At 44.0% G+C, this 27098-nt stretch overlaps 2 protein-coding genes across 5 annotated transcripts in view; one reads left to right on the forward strand and one right to left on the reverse strand.

The window, feature by feature from the left end:
- Window positions 1-27098, forward strand: part of LOC310788702 (oxysterol-binding protein-related protein 7-like) — a gene marked incomplete at its 3' end in the record, with an annotated part of 110830 nt that overhangs the window by 33436 nt on the left and 50296 nt on the right. For all 4 annotated transcript variants that reach the window (XM_083650245.1, XM_083650246.1, XM_083650247.1 and 1 more), the window contains 9 exons: window positions 601-744; window positions 2385-2438; window positions 3571-3684; window positions 6130-6297; window positions 8382-8529; window positions 9063-9181; window positions 13540-13632; window positions 21439-21592; window positions 24715-24848. In XM_083650245.1, the coding sequence (XP_083506371.1) occupies window positions 601-744; window positions 2385-2438; window positions 3571-3684; window positions 6130-6297; window positions 8382-8529; window positions 9063-9181; window positions 13540-13632; window positions 21439-21592; window positions 24715-24848 (1128 nt within the window). The remainder of the gene's footprint in view (window positions 1-600; window positions 745-2384; window positions 2439-3570; window positions 3685-6129; window positions 6298-8381; window positions 8530-9062; window positions 9182-13539; window positions 13633-21438; window positions 21593-24714; window positions 24849-27098) is intronic.
- LOC310787839 (ankyrin repeat and SOCS box protein 1-like) lies at window positions 18134-20217 on the reverse strand (the record flags this gene model as incomplete). The annotated part of the gene is made up of 2 exons (XM_083649305.1): window positions 18134-18180; window positions 19470-20217. 2 exons carry the CDS (start codon window positions 20215-20217, stop codon window positions 18134-18136), a joined length of 795 nt encoding a protein of 264 aa, XP_083505431.1.

The raw sequence follows: 27098 nt of genomic DNA on the forward strand, positions 1-27098 counted from the left end.
GTCCATGGCTCTAATGTGAACTAAATTAAGGGTCCTCGATATGACAAAGTTTGAGAATTACTGTTGTAAAACACAAAAGCCTGGTTAAAACCATCCTGATCATGTGACCTCACATCCTGTTTAAATCTATGTATCAGTCTGGACTTCCAGCCGTCCACAGTGATTTCAGTGGGCGGGAGTACTTGCCTTGACAGACAACTCCTTCAGCCAATCAGCATCGCCAAATCCAATCTAGATCCACTCGGGAAAAACGTCCTCTCTGCCAAGAAACTCTGCTGGTGCATACTCTTGTTCTTGTTTAATTGTTATTAGGAGTCTATTTCTGCAATAGCTGCACTTCTGGCTGTGTTTACTACCGCTAACTTTACTGCAGCAGCCATTACTGTTTTGCCAGCAGCTTCCCTGATCTGCTAGTCACGTCAACAATGATGCAGGTCTCTGATTGGACTTTGTGATTTCTGTAAATCGCTGGAGGCCAGACCCACAGAACAGAATGCAAGGTCATGTGATCAGAATGTTTTTTTTCCAGCCTAGAAAAGACTTGTGTGTCTGTGTCTGTGTGTCTGTGTGTGTGTGTGTGTGTGTTGTGTCTGTGTGTAGTCTCGTCACTGGGAGGTGGTAGATGACCTGCAGCAGAATGACCTGTGCGTGGTGCCCAGCTCGTCTCTGGACCTCAGCATCCCGGGCATCTGTGAGGGCTACCTGATGAAGAGGAGGAAGTATCCGCTCAAAGGCTGGCACAAGGTAATCATGCCTTCATTGGAAGACGAGGACAGTAATGTAGGAGTTGATTTTCTTTTAAAAACGCTAAAAAGAGAAACAAAAAAAATCACACACAAAATTAACCTAACATTAATTTGACATGCTAATTGTCAGATTCACACTGGATTACAAATTATATCGAAATTGAAGTTGTTTTGAATCCAACGGTACAAAGTGTTTGATATAACTTCTTGTAGTTGTTGACATACAGCCATTTCTGTATCATACTATATTTAGTCATTAGTCACATGGGGGTTTTTTATTGGCCAATTTGAAAAATGTCAATGGGTTTCTGCTTAGCTGAGCTCAGCTAGTACAATTCATTATTATATTATGCATTGTTATTTACCAAAGCATATATAGCAGAATTGACAATAAAGTTGACCGTGACCTTGAACTTAGAATAGTACATTTTGTGTACAGTAGTGAAATCAACTGTGCAACACCGTTCAATTATAGTCTCTCAAACCAGACTGTCTCTTCTACATTCTGTGAATGCATCATATACAGTCTGTACTTTAGCCCACAGAGCCTGGTCAGAGGAAGTTGGGCGGGGGGGGGAACTGCTTCAGACTAGAGGACGTTCGAACCGATGCAGGTGATTGGAGAAATATTTCTCCAATCACCTGCCTTTAGGTGGTGGGACATCCAGGCGGGATATCCGGGACATCCCCCTATCATCGCTCTTTATTTTCCCTGAGTTTCCCTTTCTGCCTTGGCCAAGTTTTCCCAGCTTGAAGTACAGATGTGTGGGTGGAAGCATTTAAAAATTGTGCGATCCAACTCATCTGTTTTAACAGACTAGTTGAAGAAGGGTCCATGTGGAGCCTGAAAAGGTGTGTTTTTAAGTCTTCCCTGAAATATGGGCAGTGATTTGGCCGTCCTGACATAAGGGGGGAGCTCGTTCTGATTCACCGTTGAGGTGCCAGTGTGGACGAGAAGAGTCATGAGCAGGATGAGACTTTTGAGCCCATGTAGGGGCAAGGTGATCTGCAAGGGTGGAGGAGCGGAAGGAGCGGGCGAGGTTTGGAACCTGACCATAGATTGCAGATGGGGAGGAGCAGTCTGGTGTACCGCCCTGTAGGGGGCAGTCTGGTGTAGGCTATCGCCCTGTAGTAGGCCAGTACCAGTGTCTTGATTTTGATGTGTGCCGAGATGGGAAGCCAGTGAAGGTCCTGGAAGACTGGAGGGACATGAGAGAATTGAGCTATTAGTACTTTAAGTGCTTTTAAAAACCTTCTTCCATTGGGATGAAAAATGTCACCTGTTTGGAAAGAAGCAGGTCCCTCAAAACAGACCCATACAGGAAATGATGCCATTCGGCCTTCAAAATAAAAGTATAGTATGTCATTGTCACTTTGGAAAAAGAGAATGATGAAGTAATATTGATGTAACTATGGGGTGTGTGTGTGGGGGGGGGGGAAGGGGGGCAACACTATTGCCATACAGACTCTCCTATATTCTCTAACTTACTTCATATTAGTGACATTTTGAGTGCAAGTTGTTTTATTCTGGCTGGCTTGACACTGTGGCTCCTTTGACCTGCTGCCTGCTCACCAGACGGTGGCTCTTCTTCTCGTCTCCCTCCCGTTGTTTCTAACGCTGTGATTGGTCCTTTTCAGAGATACTTCCTGCTGGAGAAGGGAATCCTCAAGTACTCCAAGACACAGCAAGATGTAAGCTTTACGCACACGCACGCACGCGCACACACACACACACCTACCTTATATCCCCTAACTTAACCCTAAAACAAAGTCCTAGAGGGCCCTCGGTTGCCATGGCATGTTACATGAATCCGTTTGGAAGTTAGGTGCCTTTCTGTGATTGGACATGCCCATTGCCTTTCTGTGATTGGACATGCCCATTGCCACGCCTCCTTTTGGCTAGTGGGTGTGAAGAGTTCATCAGTTCTAAGTTGGCCCACGACCTACTTATCTACAGAACAAAGTTTGGTGCTGTTAATTGAATCCATGTGGAAGTTACTGTAGGTGGCTTTTTGTGATTGAACACGCGTTACAGCGTCCCCTTTTAGCCAGTGGGCGTGGAAAGTTCATCATTTCTAAGTTGGCAAATGATGCCTTTTCTGCTATGTTTCATGCAAATCTGTTGATAACTTTGTGAGATAGCCTGCTGAGACAGAGACACAGAGAGAAAGACAGAGACACAGAGACAGACAGGCAAACAGACAGACAGACAGACATGCCCAGCCAAGTCCGTGGTAATGACCCCACTTGACAAAAATGTTGTCACTCTGAAGGTTTAAAACTCATAAAATTGGTTCTTACAAAGCCAAGTACAGAACACGCGCAAGTTTTTTTTAGTTTTTATTTTATTTATTCTTCTCTTTATCTCTGTATAATATGTAGGGTATTTGTCAGTATAATATGTAGGGTATTTGTCAAGGGCAGATTGAAGAAGTTCAGAATAGGTATTACAATACAAACAACACGTTGTGAAGGCAGTTGACTCTGTCATGTCGACATATGAGACAATATCACCTCATGCTTCTTGTGTTGACAAATCTGACCAAATTGACAAAGACTAAAACTAGACATTTCTGTATATTTTTATTTTATTTTAGTTAGTTCACAATATATATTTCATTCCGTTTGAGTTAGTTTAGTTCAGTTCGTTTTTTTCTTTTGTAGTCTATTATGTTTTTTTTTTTTATAAAATGTTTATTTTTACACCTTGCTTTAGGTTTAGTTTCAGTTAAACTATAATACTTTCACAGACAGACAGACAGACAGAGAAGTACTGTAGCAGAATGCAGGTTTACAGCTGTTGTGCTTGTGTCGTTGTGTTCAGATCCAGAGAGGGAAGCTACATGGCTCGCTGGACGTCAGCCTGGCCGTCATGTCAATCAACAAGAAGTCCAAACGCATCGATCTGGACGCCGGGGACAACCTCTACCACATCAAGGTACTAACAACTCTACCACACCAAGATACTAACAACCTAACAGCTCTACCACATCAAGGTACTAACAACTCTACCACACCAAGATACTAACAACCTAACAACTCTACCACATCAAGGTACTAACAACCTAACAACTCTACCACATCAAGGTACTAACAACCTAACAACTCTGCTACATCAAGGTACTAACAACCTAACAACTCAAGGTACTAACAACCTAACAACTCTGCTACATCAAGGTACTAACAACCTAACAACTCTACCACATCAAGGTACTAACAACTCTGCCACATCAAGATACTAACAACCTACAACTCTGCCACATCAAGATACTAACAACCTAACAACTCTACCACATCAATGTACTAACAACCTAACAGCTCTACCACATCAAGGTACTAACAACCTAACAGCTCTACCACATCAAGGTACTAACAACCTAACAGCTCTACCACATCAAGATACTAACAACCTACAACTCTGCCACATCAAGATACTAACAACCTAACAACTCTACCACATCAATGTACTAACAACCTAACAGCTCTACCACATCAAGGTACTAACAACCTAACAGCTCTACCACATCAAGGTACTAACAACCTAACAGCTCTACCACATCAAGGTACTAACAACCTAACAACTCTGCCACATCAATGTACTAACAACCTAACAACTCTACCACATCAAGATACTAACAACCTACAACTCTACCACATCAAGATACTAACAACCTAACAGCTCTACCACATCAAGGTACTAACAACCTAACAACTCTGCCACATCAATGTACTAACAACCTAACAACTCTACCACATCAAGATACTAACAAAATAGCAACTCTACCACATCAAGGTACCAACAACCTAAACCACATAAAGGTACTAATGACCTAACAACCTCTTCCACATAAAGGTACTAACAACCTAACAACCTAAACCACATAAACATACTAATGACCTAACAACCTCTACCACATCAAGGTACTAACAACTCTACCACATCAAGGTACTTTCGAGGTCCTTTCCTCTTCCTTCTCTACATGAGATCTTTGGGTCACGTCATTTCCTCTCACGGGTTCTCCTATCACTCCTACGCAGACGACACACAACTCTATCTCTCCTTCCCCCCCTCGGACTCTAATATCTCTTCCCGTATCTCTGCCTGCCTCAAAGATATTAGCAACTGGATGTCGTCTCACCATCTCAAACTCAACCCCGACAAAACCGAACTTCACTTCTTCCCCTGCAACGACTCCCCCCTATCCGATCTGTCCCTATCCATCGACAACACCACCGTCCTCCCCTCCCAATCTGCCAAAAATCTCGGAATCACCATCGACAACCAACTATCTTTCTCTGCCCACATTACAGCACTGGCACGTTCCTGTAGATTCTCCCTCTTTAACATTAGAAAGATCCGCCCTTTTTTAACCTCAGAAGCAACCCAAATTTTAGTCCAGGCCATGGTTTTATCTAGACTTGATTATTGCAATGTTCTTCTAGCCGGTCTCCCCTCCTCTGCAATCCAACCCCTTCAACTCATCCAGAATTCTGCTGCCCGCCTTGTTTTCAACCAACCCAAATTCTCTCACGTCACCCCCCTCCTCCGTGACCTCCACTGGCTCCCCATCCTGTCACGCATCAAATTCAAAACCCTTGTCCTCACATACAGAGCTGTCCACTCAACTGCCCCCCAATACCTTCAAACCTTGGTCACGTTCCAACCCTCCCACCGCTCCCTCCGCCCCTCCACTAGCGCAAGCCGTCTCGCCCCCCCCTTGCTTCGCGGGCTTAGGGCCCGCTCTCAATCTCGCCTCTTTTCCTGTCTCGCCCCCAAATGGTGGAACGAGCTCCCCCCCCTAGTCAGGACATCCGAATCTCTCCCCATCTTCCGCAATCGGTTAAAAACCCATCTCTTTTCCCTCCATTTCACCTCCCCCTAACCTTCCCTTTCCATCACCCTTAACATGCTGCCCACGTACCTTCAACTGTCTGTTTATTTGTTTGTTGGCTTTTATTGTATTTATCTTTTTCCCTTATCTCTGTTTCCACTATGTATGTTACATGATTTTATGGTTGTTATTTTCTGTATGTACGTCACTTTGGAGAAAGGCGTCTGCCAAATGAAATAAAGTAAAGTAAAGTACTAACAAAACAACAACTCTACCACATCACAGTACTAACACCCTCTACCATATCAAGGTAATAACAAAATAACAACTATACCACATCAAGGTACTAACAACCTGAACCACATCAAGGTACTTACAACCCAACAACTCTACCACATCAAGATACTAACAACCTCTACCACATAAAGGTACTAAGACCCTAACAACTTCTACCACTTCAAGGTCCTCCATTCCTATGGCTCCTTTTCCTCCACTTCCTCTCTCCTTCACTCCTTGTCTCCTCACCTTCCTCCCTCCTTCCTCCTCGTTAGGCCAAGAGCTCCGACCTCTTCTACATCTGGCTGACCAAGCTGTGCGCCCACCGTGTCTTCAAGAAGAATGAGGCCATGAGCGTCCATCACGGCGTGCTCCACGCGCTCTCCATGGGTCAGAGCACGCTGCCCGCCATGGCCAGTCTGGCCAACAGGAACAAAACCACGGTCAGTAGAGCCCCATAGCCAGTCTGGCCAACAGGAACAAAACCAGGGTCAGTAGAGCCTCATAGCCAGTCTGTCCAACAAGAACAAAACCACGGTCAGTAGAGCCTCATAGCCAGTCTGTCCAACAAGAACAAAACCACGGTCAGTAGAGCCTCATAGCCAGTCTGTCCAACAAGAACAAAACCACGGTCAGTAGAGCGTCATAGCCAGTCTGTCCAACAAGAACAAAACCAGGGTCAGTAGAGCCTCATAGCCAGTCTGTCCAACAAGAACAAAACCACGGTCAGTAGAGCGTCATAGCCAGTCTGTCCAACAAGAACAAAACCACGGTCAGTAGAGCCTCATAGCCAGTCTGTCCAACAAGAACAAAACCACGGTCAGTAGAGCCCCATAGCCAGTCTGTCCAACAAGAACAAAACCACGGTCAGTAGAGCCCCATAGCCGGTCTGTCCAACAAGAACAAAACCATGGTCAGTAGAGCCTCATAGCCGGTCTGTCCAACAAGAACAAAACCACGGTCAGTAGAGCCTCATAGCCGGTCTGTCCAACAAGAACAAAACCACGGTCAGTAGAGCCTCATAGCCGGTCTGTCCAACAAGAACAAAACCACGGTCAGTAGAGCCTCATAGCCGGTCTGTCCAACAAGAACAAAACCACGGTCAGTAGAGCCTCATAGCCGGTCTGTCCAACAAGAACAAAACCACGGTCAGTAGAGCCTCATAGCCAGTCTGTCCAACAAGAACAAAACCACGGTCAGTAGAGCCTCATAGCCGGTCTGTCCAACAAGAACAAAACCACGGTCAGTAGAGCCTCATAGCCGGTCTGTCCAACAAGAACAAAACCACGGTCAGTAGAGCCTCATAGCCAGTCTGTCCAACAAGAACAAAACCACGGTCAGTAGAGCCTCATAGCCGGTCTGTCCAACAAGAACAAAACCACGGTCAGTAGAGCCTCATAGCCGGTCTGTCCAACAAGAACAAAACCATGGTCAGTAGAGCCTCATAGCCAGTCTGTCCAACAAGAACAAAACCACGGTCAGTAGAGCCTCATAGCCGGTCTGTCCAACAAGAACAAAACCACGGTCAGTAGAGCCTCATAGCCGGTCTGTCCAACAAGAACAAAACCACGGTCAGTAGAGCCCCATAGCCAGTCTGTCAACCAGGGACAAAACCACGGTCAGTAGAGCCTCATAGCCAGTCTGTCCAACAAGAACAAAACCACGGTCAGTAGAGCCCCATATCCAGTCTGTCCAACAGGAACAAAACCAGCTCTGAGCCATGGCGACATGTCGGCACTCACTCATGTAAAAAATGGGCAGCATCAGATGTGTTGCCTACAGTTTAATCTGCAACATTTTCATTTTCAAACGATTTAAAAAAGTTGCTCTAACTCAACAGTGAGTAGGCTATGTTAACACGCACCCAATATTCCGGTTTTTGCCCTTATTAAAAAATCAGACTAAGCTGTTTACATGGCTAATGAAAATGAACATTCCACTAATATTCCTCTTTACTCCTGATCACTGTAACGCAGAACGTTCACATGACGTGCTGTATGTTACTACCTAGTTGTCTTTTCCCTTATTCCTAACTGCATCTTCTGGTCCATTCGAGGAGCTTGGTCGGCGTTGCAATATTTGGACATATCCAAAAACCTGTTGATATCCAAGTTTTTTCATAATGGTTTACAAGTAGGTGTGTTTCTCCTTCCGACCAGAAGTGTGGGCTTTTCTTTTGTGCATCTCTGGCTAGTGGATTTGTTTATAGCACACATACTGTAGCTGAGCGTAAACAGGCAAGAGGCCACGTGTCGCAAGCTGCTGCCATAATATCGGTAGTCTTTAAAAAACTCGCTAAGAATTCGCTATAGCTGCGACCACATATGTGAATTTCCACTATGCAGGATGGTAGGGGCAGCCCACCTACACCTCTGGCTGCCACCCTGCATTTCGAAAATGTGCTACTACCAAAATACAACCGAATTGTGTGAATTTGAACCCTTTAACAGTTAAAGGCTTAAAATTCACACAATTCGGTTGTATTTTGGATCAGTTAAAGTTGAACTGATCCGTTTTGTTTATCCAGCTGCCACACTATTCCAGCTCTGTGGCGTCTGTGTACGGAGCAGCGGAGCTGGGCAGCCCGGCCCCGGGCGTGGCCTCTGAGCCCGGGGTCACCAGCAAGGTGTCGGCCTGGCTGCAGCAGACCCATGAAGCAGACGCCACTTCACAGGGTGAGACGTGTGCACACACACTCACACACACTCACACACAGACACACACACTCACACACAGACACACGCACACACACTCTCAGGCACGCGCGCACAATCTTGCACACATGCCGCGAATAAGCACCTGACAGAGAATCTTTCTAACAGTGATTCTCAAGTATAGTCTCCAAATTATTGCAATAGCATTCTCTATGGTTCACCTAGTATCGCAGCAGCCAGACGTAGATAAATATCTGTCTGGGGTACAACTGTTGAAGTTCTCACGTTTTACTCTGACACATAACAGATTAAAGGGATAGTTCAGTTTGTTTGAAGTGGGGTCCTATGAGGTACTTGCATACAGTCAGTGTACTGGGTAACGCACTCTAGAGCTGAGTAAACCAGATCGAGTAGAGCTGTACTGTGCTGTTATATGTGGTGGAAATGAGCCATATGCGTCCCTGATTCTTTATGCATTTCCTATTCTCTTCATGCGTCCCTGACTCTCTTTATGCATCCCTGACTCTCTTTATGCGTCCCTGACTCTTCTTCAGACCTGGCTCGCTGTCAGCAGGAGCTAAGCGAGCTGGCCCAGCTCATCCAACGACTCCATTGGCTGGAAGGAGGCCTGCCAATCACAAACACTGACCTGGAGATGCGAATCAGCATGCAGGTGAGCGCCCCCTCTCTTACAGCCCCCGAATTTAGCCATACTGGCGACAATTGTAATCATTTTGAGCTTAATATGCATCCTAATTTAAAATTGTATTTCATGGCCACTGGTCAGATGTGGCCTTTCTTATCTCATAGTGCAAGTCGAGATGTTTATGTGCATCGCCTAATTCTGTCCCATGCGTGATGCCCTCGCGCTGCCTATGATTCTATTGACACTGAACATTGTTTCACAAGTGAAAATAGTATAACATTTTGTTTGGGGAGGGTCAATCATATTTTCCCAATCACTTGTGGAGGGTCAAGGAAAAATATGTTTTGGTCGGAGAAGGTTCACAGCTTTTTATTTCAGAGCGCTCCAAATCCCTCCAGTGACCCCCCCTTGTAAATAACGAGGTTGTTAAAAGAACGCAAGTGGTGTGTGAACTTTGTATGGACTTGTGTATTTACTTCACCGCAGCAACCATCCAGTTTCATGCAGTATTTGGTCTTAAAGGACCTGTGTGTGTGTGTGTCCTGGTGGCTCACCTGGTAGCAGGCGTACCACGCAGGCTCGGTCCTTCGCGCGACCGACGCATGTTTGAATCCGACCCGAGGTCCTTTGCTGCATGTCATCCTCTCTCTCTCTCTCCCCACCTTTCCTGTCTGCCTACTGTCCTATCTATATAAAGCCAAAAATGCCTCAATAATAATAAAGTGAGGTTATAACCAACTGAGTACCCCTAACCTCACTCTCCTCTTCAGTACCCCTAACCTCACTCTCCTCTTCCGAGTGTGTAGGAGAACCTACAGCAGGGATACTCAACTTGCTTTGCCCGGGGGCCACTTTTCGTGAAATGATAGGAGGCCAGGGGCCAGTTAATAAACAAGGCCAGGTCGAAACCTGGCATAGGGCCTGTGCATGGTAAAATTTCCATTTCTGCACTGCATGGCGATGTCCTGTACCACCAACTATTTATACACAGACAAAACACAGCAATGAGATCCTTTAGATTTATTTCTAAATTCCGTTTTATTTTTTCCCCAATTATTATTTTTGCTTTTTCTTTCTGTCAGACAGCCTCTTCCACACTCAAACTGAAAAGCAAGCTGTGACATGATGTAAGGGTCCCACGCACCGCAATCCAAAACAGAATTATTTATCTGGACCTATTTTCCCAATTATGAAACCATTTAGGTTCTACAATAACTACGGTTACTTTAGATTTTAATAATTAGGCCTAATTCTTTTTTAATCTATTTCTGACAAATTGTACATTCCATGTTTTACAGTGAGTTAGTACACCTTTAGAAAACATACATTATGTACGCACAAGTACGCACCTTCAGTCTATGCAAACTGTACACAGTGCACACAGTTTCCAATCACACAACATGCATCCATAGCTTACACACATGAAAACAACGATGTTTTGCGTTCTACATTGATTAAATGAAGACATTACCGTTTGGCAGCTTGCTTTGTTTGTATGAGAGAGAGAGAGAGAGAGAGAGAGAGAGAGAGAGAGAGAGAGAGAGAGAGAGAGAGAGAGAGAGAGAGAGAGAGAGAGAGAGAGAGAGAGAGAGAGAGAGAGAGAGAGAGAGAGAGAGAGAGAGAGAGAGAGAGAGAGAGAGAGAGAGAGAGAGAGAGAGAGAGAGAGAGAGAGAGAGAGATGCAGCCAATTGTGCTCTGGAACTTTTTGCCATTTTTCGCCATAAATGTTCGTAAAGTGGCACTTATTGAAACCTACTACCCTGCTTGTAGGCATCAAAAGTCATCAGAAATTAATTTAGTGATGAAATAAAACTTTAAATTGTAAAAAACTTTCCGGAGCTTATGGCGTCTTCTCTGCTTCTGTGCCTCTGCTTATGCCGAAATGCATGCTGGGAGTGTGGAAAGACATTTAGAACCTGAATCGGTGCTCAAATATGCAAATCGGCGACAGAGTCGAATGTAGGGGTCCTGGCTGTGCATGCACAACCGGCCCCAACAATCAATATACGTCTTTCTGTAGCGGATTGTAGGTTTTTGGGGTGTCAGCCGGAGTTTAGTCTGACAATGTTGTGCATACCGGATAGTTAGTTAGGTTAAGTACATACATAAGTGACTGGGTAGCGAGCAGATGGCGGTATTTGACAATTTAGCAGCTAAATCATAGATTATTGAAAGATATTCCACACTCCCAAATCTGATTTGGGAGTGTGTCCGCACTGCCACAAATCTGATTCTCAAGTCTGATCTGTGTGGCCAGACCTAAACAGCCTATCTGCATGGGTTGCTATGGTAACGACGTGGGCGTCAGTAAATACGTACGTTGGTGACGTGGTTTTCCTGCGCAGAAGCATTTGATGACGAGTTGAGAGTGACGTTCAAATCAGATTTGGTGGATCTGCGTGTCCGCACTCAAGTCACATCAGTCGAAAGCAGATTGGAAACTACCTCCATATGTGGTTTGGGACAAGTGACACAAATCAGACTTGGAGCGTCCAGACTCAAAACCAATCTGGATAAAGTCATTAATACAGTGGTACAGTAGGTCACTAAAGTTCACAAATCAGATTTGGCCTCCTAGTCTGAACATGGCCTTATTCAACGGGTATCTTGCATGTTGCGTTCAGGTGCAGTTTTTTTTTGCAATTCCATCGCGGGCCACACGGGGGCGCCCGCGGGCCGCATGTGGCCCGCGGGCCGCCAGTTGAGTATCACTGACCTACAGTAACAGAGTACCCCTAACCTCACCCTCCTCTTCAGTACCCCTAACCTCACCCTCCTCTTCAGTACCCCTAACCTCACTCTCCTCTTCCGAGTGTGTAGGAGAACCTACAGAGCAGCGAAAACGCCGCTCTAGAGCCAGTGCTTTGTTTGTCTGTTCTGGGCTACTGTAGAAACATGGTAGCCTGGTTAAAACCATCCTGATCATGTGACCTTGCATTCTATCATGTGACCTTGCATTCTGTTTCGCTCTGCATATCAGTCTGGACTTCCAGCTGCCCACAGCCATTTCCTGAAATTACAATGTAACTGAGCCAATCAGGGAGGCTGCTGGTATGACGTAGTAGAAAGTGTGCTGCGGGAATCGCAGTCAAACTGCATTCAAGAACCGCAGTTTCGTGTTGCCTCGCTTACTGGTAAACATTAACAGCCCGACCGTACAACATGACAAAGGCTTGTTACAAATAGATAGGCTAGGATGACTCTACATGTCAGCATACCCTGAATACAGTTGTACGATAAATAAGAAACTCATAATAGCATAATTAGGCACAATTTTAGGCCGTCCGCCGGCGCCGCGGTGTTTTTTTTTTTTTTTTTTTTTTTTAACCTTTTATTTATACAGGGGGCGTCTCACTGAGAGCAATGCTCTCTTTTTCAGGAGTGCCCTGTTCACATTCACACACACATTCATACCTGGAAGCTGATCAGTACAACCACAGTCTGATCTGTTGGCCACTGATCAGCTCCACTGGAGCGGTTGGGGTTAAGGGCCTTGCTCAAGGGCACCTCAGTGGTGGTAATGAGGGAGGGGCAAGCGCTGCCTTTTCACTTTCCCCACCCAGATTTATCCGGTCCCGGGGATTGAACCGACGACCTTCCGGTCACAAGCTCGCTTCTCTAACCATTGGGCCACCACTGCCCAATTTTAACGGAAGGCTGGGGAATTAACAGTCGACTCACTTCTAGCATTTTATTCACTTACAACTGCAAAGTGATTATATGCCCAATTGAAGAGTGGCACCTGGTAATCCATTTTACGGCATGGTGGCTCAGTGGTTAACACTGTTGCCTCACAGCAAGAAGGTCCCGGGTTCGAACCCCAGTCCGTCCCAGGTCCTTTCTGTGTGGAGTTTGCATGTTCTCCCCGTGTCCGTGTGGGTTTTCTCCGGGTGCTCCCGTTTCCTCCCACCATCAAGAAAGACATGTATGTTAGGGTTAATACTCCTGTCAGTGCCCCTGACCAAGGTACTGGCAAAAGAACTGGAGTTGGTCCCCGGGCGCTGCACAGTGGCTGCCCACTGCTCCTAGTTCTAGGAAGGTTCCTAGTAGAGGATGGGTCAAATGCAGAGGATGAATTTCCCCAAGGGGATAAATAAAGGATAACTTAACTTAACTTATGGTGTTGATTTGTGGATAAACAAGAAACATTGAATTAATAGATGTTTTTCGTAGAGCTTGGTCGCTGCCTGCAAGACAATGACGTGTATGGAGTGTAATCAGCAGAGGCAGATGTACAGCATGGCTGGGTGGGTGGGATGTGTGCAAGCAGGGTGACTACTTTCCTTGGAAGAGTTGGTAGCACTGTGGGACAGCTATACATAGACTAGGTTTGACCTAGTCTTGTTTTCAGGTCTCTCACTGAAGCTGTGTGCTCTGTGTTTCAGAACCTCTCTCTGGAGAAACCCAAGAAGAAAAGTGTTGCCAAAGTGTTCGGGCACTCCAGGACTCTGTCCCGGGTCGAGGCCATGGGCGGAATGGTACGACCCTCTTCACTGTATTATCAGCATTGTTTTTATTTGTATATCATTTTAGATTTTTGTTTTCAATTCTGTTTAGTTCCAGTTACTTTCCAGAATGGTTTTGCTCTTTTTCGTTAGTTTTAATTGTTCATTTTTATTTTATTAAATGCAGTTTTAAATGCAGTTTTAATGTAAAATCGTTCACAAGTGGAAAGACACACACGAAAATTGGCACAAATACTCCTTGGGGATTTCTCTTTGATAAAACCTATTAGCCACACAAAAATCAAGATTTTTCCAATATGGCTGCCATTTCCACCCCGGAAATACTATTTTGGGGGCAACTTCGTGTAGAATTGTCCAATATCAATGATTTTGCTATGAAACCATACATTTATGCCATTTCAACCATAGAATTTCACTGTCCAGGGTAGGGATGTCCATTTGAATACATTTCCATAATCGAAATTCAGAGAAATTAACAAGCAATTTATATATATGTGTGTGTGTATATATATATATATATATATATATATATATATATATATATATATATATATATATGTATGTATAGTATGTGGGCTTTGTTTCAAGTTCTGTTCGGCCACAGCTATGCCATTTTACGTGCGATCGGGCTGAAACCTTCAGGGTGTGAAGGGCACCCGTGCGGGTGACCTGACGGAGCCAGATTTTTTAATTACCTATGACATAGGTAATTGCTATGGCATTAGTGATGTCATCAATGATGTCATACCATCACTGATGATGTCATCAGTGACGTCATACATATGCATTGTGACATCACTGATGTCATCAGTGACACACACACACGAGAGAGACTGAGGGAGAGAGAGGCGCAGCAGCTGAGCTACAAGCGAGGCCGTGCAGTGGCCGAGCCTAGGCATCGAGTGCCTAGTATACATTATATATTTACAAAATGTCTATGGCAGAAAATACAAAATATTGTTGTCAGCGGTGATATTGTCGTGGATGCTTGAACCCTGCCTTCAACTCCCCACTCACTGCTCCACAGCTTCATCCAGCTTCTCAGCACGGTGGTTAGCTGTATGGTGCCCTGGCAGGCTTTCAGTGAGCAGGACTGCTGACTTCACTTGCCAGTCCTCGTCAATATAGTGGCACGTAATGGTGATGTAGCTCTCCGCTGTCAAAGCGGTCCAGCAGTCGGTGGTTAGCACAACATGGGTCAGCTGTGGCTAGCTTTTTAGACACCTGCTGCTTTCTTTTTTGTAGCACTTTTCAATGAGCCGTGAGGGAATGTCATACAGTACGCGGCTCAATCACATTGATCAGGTGTTGAAAACCGTTGCCCTCAACAATCCATGTGGGCAGCATATCCGTCTCGATGAGGTTGCAGATAGCCTGGGTGATCCGGCCTGCTCGTTGTGATCCTGGGTGATCCGGCCTGCTCGTTGTGATCCTGGGTGATCCGGCCTGCTCGTTGTGATCCTGGGTGATCCAGCCTGCTCGTTGTGATCCTGGGTGATCCGGCCTGCTCGTTGTGATCCTGGGTGATCTGACCTGCTCGTTGTGATCCTGGGTGATCTGACCTGCTCGTTGTGATCCTGGGTGATCCGGCCTGCTCGTTGTGATCCTGGGTGATCTGACCTGCTCGTTGTGATCCTGGGTGATCCGGCCTGCTCGTTGTGATCATGGGTGATCCGGCCTGCTCGTTGTGATCCTGGGTGATCTGGCCTGCTCGTTGTGATCCTGGGTGATCCGGCCTGCTCGTTGTGATCATGGGTGATCCGGCCTGCTCGTTGTGATCCTGGGTGATCTGGCCTGCTCGTTGTGATCCTGGGTGATCCGGCCTGCTCGTTGTGATCCTGGATGATCTGGCCTGCTCGTTGTGATCCTGGGTGATCCGGCCTGCTCGTTGTGATCCTGGATGATCTGGCCTGCTCGTTGTGATCCTGGGTGATCCGGCCTGCTCGTTGTGATCCTGGGTGATCTGGTCTGCTCGTTGTGATCCTGGGTGATCCGGCCTGCTCGTTGTGATCCTGGGTGATCTGGTCTGCTCGTTGGCCATTACATCTCCTCTGCACTAACACTGAACTGATGGTAGGCTGAGTCTGAGAGGAGGATGAGGGCTCGTTATTAACCAGGCTCGGATGTACACTGTTTAACATGTGTACTCAGGTCAATGTACTGACAACACAGAACGCCCACATTATGGACTCTATGCGCCCCCCAGTGTTGCTACCACGTAGTGACTTGAAATCCATTCTTTCAGAATGCTTTCAGCAGATTTTATTTGTTAAAAAAAAATCGATCAAAATTCCACATTATCGAAATGATCGATCAATTATCAAATTTTAATTATTTCTGCACAACCCTAGTCCAGGACGATTTTGGTCAGACGTGGTCAGACCCAACGTCGTACGTCAGCAAGCTTCCAGCGATGGAGGGTCTGAATCACGAGTCAACTTTCCGGGAGACTTCTGGCAAAATCCATAAAGATGTTGGAGATGTCTGATTGGCTGGACTGTGATGGAAGTTAAGTTAGTGTTTTTGTCCAGGGTCTAATTAGTGGATGTACGCATTCCGAGTGCACCGCCCACGAGGTCCGTGGTTGGTCAATTCATATGTCTGTCACACATCGTTTTTTTTTGTCTTGGGGGCCTGGCGCTAACCACTTTTCAGAGTTGTGTTCCAGACGTAGCTGTATCTATGGCTGGCTACTACGAGACTAGGGCGATTTTGATGATTGATTTGATGATGATGAAAGTTTCAAAATTATACATCAGAAATCCTTTTTACTGTATGTCGCCTTCTGTCATATACTCGACATACATCTGCGCAGCCTCGACTTGGAGCCTTGCCGCCGACTAGCGGCGATAGCGGGACTGTGCATACTCGAACGTAACTCGGCGCGTTGGCTGCGGTACACGTCCAAAACAGGTGGCTTGATATGACGTTATCGTGTCGTTTACCAAGAACTTGCAATCATGTCGGTGGGGGGACATTTTATTGTCCCTCAATTTCAAAACTCATTCCGGTGAGCCTGCAGAAGGCTTTGCTAGATGAGGGACAAGCACTGTTAACACATTCACTGCCAGCCGTTTTTTCAATACTGTAGGTAGGTTCTGCCAAGGTTTTTTTTTGAGGATTCTGGCTCAACTTTCAAGAGCCGAGGATTCTTTTCTGCTAAGATTTTGTGAACACAAATGATCTCAAAAGAACTTAATAGAATGTGTGCTTTCTCTGTCTAAAAGAGTTAGTTTGTAGAGTTAGTAGTTATGTAGGCATTAGCAGTAGAATACAGCATGGTTTCAGCGTCTGAAAATTTATTCTGAGATAAATGGCTTTTTGTGAAATTCGATAGAACAGTCACTTTAACCATTTATTTTTGGCGTAAGACGTCAGACATCTAAACAATAGTTTTGAACAGTAATTTCCTCCATAGCAGCAGGAAACCCACCTCTCCTTCAAACTCCTCCCTCCGTGGGTGTGTCTCTAGTGGCTTTGCAGCGTTTGTCACAAGCGAGGCTCTGCCTGTCTGTGCTGCCTGGCTGCTGGCGGCTGCTCTTTGGGCGAGTCTGCATGAGTCGTTTCGGTTGTGAGCTCAGCTGCAATGAAGCTGCGTGCGATTGTGGGCTTTCTGCGGTGTTTCAAAGTGTGTTGCACGCATAATCTATTATGCAAATTTGCAATCCCCCACCGCCAGCTCCCAGCGCGATAATGCGCGAAAGCGTTTTCGCCAATCCATTTTACAGTATCATAATGGTTTCCTCGCGCGTTCCCCTGCAGTTTTGGCTCGGCTTTTTCTAGTCTGGAGAGCACTGTCGCCACTTAGTGGGTCGGTGGAATGGGTTGTACACGTTCGGTGGCTCCAATATTTTTATAGGAGACGTGGGGGGCGTTGATCCACGTCCCACCGTCAATTTTTTTTTTTTTTTTTTTGACGTATCAACACGTCATTGGCAGTCAACCGTTGGATTTTTTTTGACGTATCAACACGTCATTGGCAGTGAACGTGTTAAATGAGGAAATGGCATTTCCTCATTCCTCACAACAACTACATCAGCGGATATGTGCGCGGCCCAAGGCAACGGCCAATCACAGCTCTCGTGCTGGTCACGTCATGTCCACGTTGACGCTGCGGAGTCACATTTTCGAGGGGCTGCACACACCCTCCGCCGAGCTGCGCCGATAGGACGGCCAGCTGCAGCGACCCCCTCGGGGCAGTCAGCGCCGGCGATTTCGCTTGAGCATAATTTGCGCTTAATGTGCAAAATATGCATAAACATTATTTTAGACATTAAACTTTATTATACATTATTTACAGGAAATGTATGTTTTATTTGACAAGAAGCGATCCTTTGGTTACTATTGAATACACAAGTGATGACTAAATAAATAAATAAATTCAGTAGATTTGATCTAATAAATACCCTTTGTTATACTGTACATAGAGATCTTGCTGTAATCTATTTACATACATTTTTGGTAAAACAAAAAATAGCTATGAAAGAATGGGAGTCAAGGTGAGGACAGGAAATCAACAGTCGCCCAGCAGGTAGTCCATCCCCACCACGTCCAAGTCTTCTGATGGGACACAATGCATTGAAGACATCCATAACCATAATGATCTGACCATTAGAGGATCAACAGTTATGTTATAGAAAATATGCATGTATAATCAACCTATGCTCTGGGTTGAAATGGAGCCTAATCACATCTGCAGCTACACAGTACTGTGCAAGCAAGACCAAAGCTGTAGCACGTGCACCTTCAAATCACATTCAAATCTGCATCCACACTTGGTCAGTTGTTGGCAACTCTCTGCAATAGAGAGGAGATCAGTCCACAAGATCTGTGTACTGTCCTCTATATACGTCCTCTGTATACTTCAACAGTCAGCTAAACACCTTTCAGCCATCAAGACTCTGAAGACAGTCTTCGTTTTGTCCACAGGTTTTTTAATAGAAAGGGTGAAACTGGAAAGAGCAAAAAGGATACATAAATTGACTTTCCTTCTGCATTGACTTAACAATCAAACAATGAGTCAAATATAGCTACTACAGTATATATTCATATTACCCAAAAGTGGCATGAGATGAGCTAACATAAAGCTTAACATTAACACTAGCTGGTGAACAGAGCCACATCACAAAATGTACAGAAATAAATCAATATCTCACAAATAATGCTACACAATTGCAGGTAAGTAAGTAAAACAACATTACATACCGACAATGCAATCAAAAAGGCGAAGAAGATGAGCAGATTCATGTAGAATGCCAGCAGGTAAGTATTCAGAAGCACATGTCCTCTCCATCAACTAACTTTCTGTTTCTCTGAAGTAACTTTCGGTTTCTGTTTCTCTGAAGTCACATGATACAAACCGATGTAAAATACAAATGTCCACTAGAGGGAGACAAAACACATTGAAACAATACTATAACAGCACAATCTGCCACATATCACCTTTCTTGATCCTGCTTCCGGTTGACAAAGTAATGATTGAGCCCATAAGCATCCAGCCTGGTAGGCAGCAGGCTTTACATGCTGGAGTAGAGCAGCTTGAGTAGGAGGGATGGCTTTGTATGGCTTCTGTTTCCCAGCAAACATGTCCACCCTTCATCAGCACCATCATCATCAACACCATCATCTGTACTGGACCTGTCATACATGATGACCACAACGTTTTCCAAGATGTCGGTGTCATCTATTGTTGCTAGATACTGGCTGAGTTTGCTGAAAACATCGGAAGCCTTGTTACAAATGTCCCAGGCTACAAATGCCATAAACTCACAGTCCTTCAAGTCAGTTTTGGTGGAGCACGAAGTCCTTCATCACTTGTGTTAGTGGGAGGGAGTGGACTTGGTCCAGACGATGTCTGCCCAGCGCATGACGGATCCGGATCCGACACACGTGGGCCAGACTGCGAGGACATCTCTTGGCTTCCAGAAAGACCCTGAGCGCCTCGGGATCCGCCCTCTCCTCCAGCTGTGTCTGCTCCCTCACCAGGGCCGGGTCGGCGCCGTGGTCCAGGAGCAGCTGGACAAAGGCCGCGTTGCACCTGAACCTCAGCACCTCATCCAGCAGGCAAGAAGCCACATCACAGGTCAGAACGCCAGCGGCCTGGAGCAGCAGGCGGAAGCAGTCCAGGTGGTGGCGGGCGGCGCTGATGTAGAGGGGAGACCTCCAGAGGGTGCGATCGCTGTCTATGTCCACAGGAACAGCGGCACGGAACCTGATGAGTTCCTGCAGTATCTCCAGCCTTCCCGTCTCTGCGGCACGGTAGACCGGCGTGGTGTATAGGTGGTGTCTGCTTCCGTTGGGGTCGGCCCCGGCTTCCAGGATGATCTGGACGCAGTCCAGGTGACCGAAGAGCACGGCCCAGTAGAGAGGCGTACGGTCTCTGTCACCAGCTACGTCTACCTGGGCTCCCTGGGTGATCAAGTAGGCCACACAGGCAGCGTGACCCTGCATGGCTGCGAACCCCAGAGCGCTCACTGACCACTCACTGATCCGCCTTCTGAAGCGCTGTTCCTGCAGCAGGGTCCTCAGCAGGTCCAGGTCTCCATCCCTGGCAGCATCATGGAGCTGCCTGTCGTCATGACCTGCTCGAGCAGCCATTCCTTCAGATCCGTCACTGTACCACACCGCCACTCAAACAGAAGGCTTTATGAAGGGACTGAAGTGTGTGGACATTATGAGATGATACAATTATGACATCATGACATTTACATGACATTTACAGATTGACATCATATGACATCACATTACTGATGGCATCACTCACTCATGAAAGTGACATCACTGATGTCACAATTGCTCAAGTGACATCACTGATGACATCGCAATATATTATTTGAGTGACATCACTGATAACATCACAATTGCTCGCGCCACGGCTGATGTTATCGGTCTAGTCTGAGCATAGAGACAAGCTAACCTGTGTCCATGTCGACACACGTACTGATACACACGTACTGATACACATGTACCGATACACACACGTACTGATACACACGCACCGATACACACGCACCGATACACACGTACTGATACACACGTACTGATACAAAGCTGGTTGAAAATTGCCAGTGTGACAAATACACCGAAATGAAAATGCCTGCGCTTCCATACGCCTCTCCTCACTTCTGCGTCAGATCCGTTCCCAGTGTTTTGCACCGTTGCTGCAGCTAAAGATATGAAGAGTAAATGGCAGAAGGAGATATAAAGATATGAAGAGTAAATGGCAGAAGGAGATATAAAGATATGAAGAGTAAATGGCAGAAGGAGATATAAAAAGGATTTTATTTCCTGATGGCTGAAACAGCAGCCATCTTTTAAGGGGGGGGATTTGCCTTTATTAGATAGGACAAACACACAGCGCACTACCAGGTGAGCCACCGGGGCACCCATTTAAGTCAGTCGGTTGGTTTGTCCACAAAAATCAGAAATTTGCATATCTGGCTGCAGCTATTGCGAATTTGCACTTGTTTAATTTACATGGAATAAATCTGGCTTCTCTGTGGTCATAAATGTATGGTTTGATCGCAAGATCAATTTGACAATTGTACATGAAGTTGCCCCCGAAATAGTAATTCCGGGCTGGGAGTATTTGTTTATGCCAATTTTGATGGTTCTTTCCACTTGTGAATGATTTTTCTTTCATCTGCTCCACTATTTTAGTTTTGTAATATACCGTTTCTTTTTTCTTTATAAAGTCTAGTTTTATTTTGATTTCAGTTAACTAAAATGGTTTTTTCACTCCTAGTTTTAGTTAGGAGTTTAGTTAACTACAATAACCATGCCACATTAAATAACTCTACTCTCTCTTCTCCTCTCTAGTTCACCTCCAGCCACCTGAGCACCAACACGTCTGGTCTGGGTGCGTCGGTGCAGTCCATCCCAGACTACGTCTACTCCCAGCTGTCCAACCCCCAGGTGTCCTCCCCCGAGGCCAAGAAGCTCCACCAGGACATCTGTGCCGTGTCCCAGCGCGGTACGCTTTGACACTGCTTGACTTCTTCAAAACCCCTTTGTAAAATGTCCCGAGTGCTTTCTTAGTACAGTAGTTTAGCATAGGACTGGGAGATAATTAAATATGATCGTTTATGGTCTTTCAGTGGAACCATATGGTGATGATTTGAAGATATGTTAATATCTTGACACATTTCTGCTGTCTACATTGATGAGGACAAGCAAATTTTACTTAAACACTCTCATAAGAGGTATGACAGTATGGAGTATTATGATGATATCTCCTGTGTCCCCAAAGAGACGGGCTTAATGTAGTGTGTTGTGTTGTTAATATAGTGTGTAATGTGTTGTGTTCTTAATGTAGTGCGTGTTGTGTTGTTAATATAGTGTGTAATGTGTTGTGTTGTTAATATAGTGTGTAATGTGTTGTGTTGTTAATATAGTGTGTAATGTGTTGTGTTGTTAATATAGTGTGTAATGTGTTGTGTTGTTAATATAGTGTGTAATGTGTTGTGTTGTTAATATAGTGTGTAATGTGTTGTGTTGTTAATGTAGTGTGTGTTGTGTTGTTAATATAGTGTGTAATGTGTTGTGTTGTTAATATAGTGTGTAATGTGTTGTGTTGTTAATATAGTGTGTAATGTGTTGTGTTGTTAATATAGTGTGTAATGTGTTGTGTTGTTAATATAGTGTGTAATGTGTTGTGTTGTTAATATAGTGTGTAATGTGTTGTGTTGTTAATATAGTGTGTAATGTGTTGTGTTGTTAATGTAGTGTGTAATGTGTTGTGTTGTTAATATAGTATGTAATGTGTTGTTAATATAGTGTGTAATGTGTTGTTAATATAGTGTGTAATGTGTTGTTAATATAGTGTGTAATGTGTTGTTAATATAGTGTGTAATGTGTTGTGTTGTTAATGTAGTGTGTAATGTGTTGTGTTGTTAATATAGTATGTAATGTGTTGTTAATATAGTGTGTAATGTGTTGTTAATATAGTGTGTAATGTGTTGTTAATATAGTGTGTAATGTGTTGTGTTGTTAATATAGTGTGTAATGTGTTGTTAATATAGTGTGTAATGTGTTGTTAATATAGTGTGTAATGTGTTGTTAATATAGTGTGTAATGTGTTGTTAATATAGTGTGTAATGTGTTGTGTTGTTAATGTAGTATGTAATGTGTTGTGTTGTTAATATAGTGTGTAATGTGTTGTGTTGTTAATATAGTGTGTAATGTGTTGTGTTGTTAATATAGTGTGTAATGTGTTGTGTTGTTAATATAGTATGTAATGTGTTGTTAATATAGTGTGTAATGTGTTGTTAATATAGTGTGTAATGTGTTGTTAATATAGTGTGTAATGTGTTGTTAATATAGTGTGTAATGTGTTGTTAATATAGTGTGTAATGTGTTGTGTTGTTAATGTAGTGTGTAATGTGTTGTGTTGTTAATATAGTATGTAATGTGTTGTGTTGTTAATATAGTGTGTAATGTGTTGTGTTGTTAATATAGTGTGTAATGTGTTGTGTTGTTAATATAGTATGTAATGTGTTGTTAATATAGTGTGTAATGTGTTGTTAATATAGTGTGTAATGTGTTGTTAATATAGTGTGTAATGTGTTGTTAATATAGTGTGTAATGTGTTGTGTTGTTAATGTAGTGTGTAATGTGTTGTGTTGTTAATATAGTATGTAATGTGTTGTTAATATAGTGTGTAATGTGTTGTTAATATAGTGTGTAATGTGTTGTGTTGTTAATATAGTGTGTAATGTGTTGTGTTGTTAATATAGTGTGTAATGTGTTGTGTTGTTAATGTAGTGTGTAATGTGTTGTGTTGTTAATATAGTATGTAATGTGTTGTTAATATAGTGTGTAATGTGTTGTTAATATAGTGTGTAATGTGTTGTTAATATAGTGTGTAATGTGTTGTGTTGTTAATATAGTGTGTAATGTGTTGTTAATATAGTGTGTAATGTGTTGTTAATATAGTGTGTAATGTGTTGTTAATATAGTGTGTAATGTGTTGTTAATATAGTGTGTAATGTGTTGTGTTGTTAATGTAGTGTGTAATGTGTTGTGTTGTTAATATAGTATGTAATGTGTTGTTAATATAGTGTGTAATGTGTTGTTAATATAGTGTGTAATGTGTTGTGTTGTTAATATAGTGTGTAATGTGTTGTGTTGTTAATATAGTGTGTAATGTGTTGTGTTGTTAATGTAGTGTGTAATGTGTTGTGTTGTTAATATAGTGTGTAATGTGTTGTTAATATAGTGTGTAATGTGTTGTTAATATAGTGTGTAATGTGTTGTGTTGTTAATATAGTGTGTAATGTGTTGTGTTGTTAATATAGTGTGTGTTGTGTTGTTAATATAGTGTGTCATGTGTTGTGTTGTTAATATAGTGTGTCATGTGTTGTGTTGTTAATATAGTGTGTAATGTGTTGTGTTGTTAATATAGTGTGTAATGTGTTGTGTTGTTAATATAGTGTGTAATGTGTTGTGTTGTTAATATAGTGTGTAATGTGTTGTGTTGTTAATATAGTGTGTAATGTGTTGTGTTGTTAATGTAGTGTGTAATGTGTTGTGTTGTTAATATAGTATGTAATGTGTTGTTAATATAGTGTGTAATGTGTTGTTAATATAGTGTGTAATGTGTTGTGTTGTTAATATAGTGTGTAATGTGTTGTGTTGTTAATATAGTGTGTAATGTGTTGTGTTGTTAATATAGTGTGTAATGTGTTGTGTTGTTAATATAGTGTGTGTTGTGTTGTTAATATAGTGTGTAATGTGTTGTGTTGGTAATGTAGTGTGTGTTGTGTTGTTAATATAGTGTGTAATGTGTTGTGTTGTTAATATAGTGTGTCATGTGTTGTGTTGGTAATGTAGTGTGTGTTGTGTTGTTAATATAGTGTGTAATGTGTTGTGTTGTTAATATAGTGTGTAATGTGTTGTGTTGTTAATATAGTGTGTAATGTGTTGTGTTGTTAATATAGTGTGTAATGTGTTGTGTTGTTAATATAGTGTGTAATGTGTTGTGTTGTTAATATAGTGTGTAATGTGTTGTGTTGTTAATATAGTGTGTAATGTGTTGTGTTGTTAATATAGTGTGTAATGTGTTGTGTTGTTAATATAGTGTGTAATGTGGTTTAGTTCACACGTCTCTGAAGTCGATCCATGATGTGTTGAACCTGGAGAGAGAGCGTCTGAGGCAGGTGTGGACCGGCCCCGACCTGAGACACAACACCTCCCAGCAGCTGGCCACGCTGTGCAGCACGCTGTCTGAGGTACACACACACGCACGCACACACACACACACACACACACACACACACACACACACACACACACACACACACACACACGTGTGTGCACACCACTGAGATAAAATAATGTGGAGACTGTGACTCCACCTCCTCACACTATTCTTTTTGAAGCCAAAACGGGCAGAAACTACTATACTAGATTCTGCAGTGTGAGGTCTCTGCCCCTCTGACCTTTTCTTTAATGCAGCTGCTCCTGCATGGTGCTAGCTTTGTTGACCGTGTGCATTGTATTTATTGACTGTATTTATATACAGTCAATAAATACAATTTATTGACTGTACTGTATATAGCTGTATATAACTATATACCGGTATATATATATATTCTGTATATAACTGTATATAGCTGCTCCTGGTGCTAGCTTTGCGGGCAGTGCGTAGTGTATTTATATACACTCAATGCTGTCTAGCCGTGTATATACGTATGGCACTTTAACCTCTTCCCCCCTAGCGGGCCCGCCGGCGGGCTGAGCCCTTGTCATCTTTAAGTTGCCCAGCTTCGGCAGCTCAGAGTCTGGCTGCTAGGAGCTGAGATGAACGGCTCCCCGTCGGTTCCTCCTGATCTCAGACAACGAAAATCTGATTTCCGTACAGGCGTCATTTTGATAAACTGACCTCATAGTGGGAATCTACATGGTTACTTTTGCCAAGACAAAAATGTATAGAACTTAACATTGTCATATGGGAGAAATTATCCGATGAACTGATCTTTGCATCTCTGTGTTGATTAGCTAATTAGCTAATGTTTCCATGGCATTTTGATTAACATTATAATTTTTTTTTCCTTTTGGGAATGTTGGTTTAACAGATGAAATCTAACCTTGAAGCTTGAGGCTACGTTGTTTACTGGGCAGGTCAGTCCGGCGCTGCCTGAGGTTAGGGTTAACGAACGTTAGCCTGGTCTCTTCTCTATATCCTTACAACAGCTATGAGGAGAGGAGCTTGTGAACAACATCCCCACAGTCAGAGCACTTCCCTGAGATATCCATATAAAACTCTCATGCTTTAGCCTACCCCAAATAAAACCTCCAGTGTCTCAAAAGGCTAAGCTAACGCATTAGCTAATGGCTGGTTGTGTGCTAAAACTTGTGTGGGCCCCATCTTATACCCGGGAGTTGTAACGTTATGAAACACATTTCCTGGCATACGCAGGCAGTTGGACAACCTGGTAAGTTCTGAAAATATGTCTATTGCGTTATTCCAGCTAACGTTATCGTTATCGGTCGTTAGTAACATTCTGCCGACCATGAAAGGCTAGCACTGTAAGCTAACGCACCTTGTTTTACTGCATTGCTATGAATAGGCGGCTACCTTGTACGTCCGTTAAAACCAATAACGTTAGCTGGAGTAACAAAACACGTATTTTCTGAACTTACCACTTCAGTCCCCAACCAACGTTACTTCCTCACGCACCTTTCTCGAAACAATGTCCTCTTTATTGTGGTCCCATTATCACACATCAAGCAGCGTCTGGTCCTATGGGTAAATACGATATCCGAGGAGCACCTGAACGCAGCACGCAGGGGACCAGCCAGTGACTGCTTGAGACTGGCTGCCACAGCTGTCAATCATCCCTTTTTATATTGTCAAATAACTACTTAAAAACAAACGGATCAGAAAAATGGCCACTTGGACAGGCATTAGCGTGATGAGAACTATCTAAAATAAAAAATAAAAAAAATAGAAACCACCTTTTGGAAAAAAATATCTGACGTGTTCTTTGATTTTAGTTTGGCTCATTTCCCCATCCACTAACATGGCGGAGACGGGCCTTGTGACCTATACTGGTACCCGCCGCCAGGGCGGCGATCTAACACGGCAGCCTCAGTGAAGGGGACCACGCACACACACACGCAGCTCGCTACACTGTGCAGCACGCTGTCTGAGGTACACATGCACGCACACACACACAGGGCTCGTTGTCTGAGGAACACGCACACACACACAAAGCTTGTCACGCTGTGCAGCACGCTGTCTGAGGTACATGCACACGCGTGTGTGCGCGCGCACACACACACAGCTCGCCACACTGTGCAGCACGCTGTCTGAGGTACACGCACACGCGTGTGCGCACACACACACAGCTCGCCACACTGTGCAGCACGCTGTCTGAGGTACACGCACACGCGTGTGCGCACACACACACACACAGCTCGCCACACTGTGCAGCACGCTGTCTGAGGTACACGCACACGCGTGTGCGCACACACAC

This window comes from Poromitra crassiceps, assembly GCF_964638095.1.
Source record: "Poromitra crassiceps genome assembly, chromosome: 13".
Taxonomy (NCBI): Eukaryota; Metazoa; Chordata; class Actinopteri; order Beryciformes; family Melamphaidae; genus Poromitra; species Poromitra crassiceps.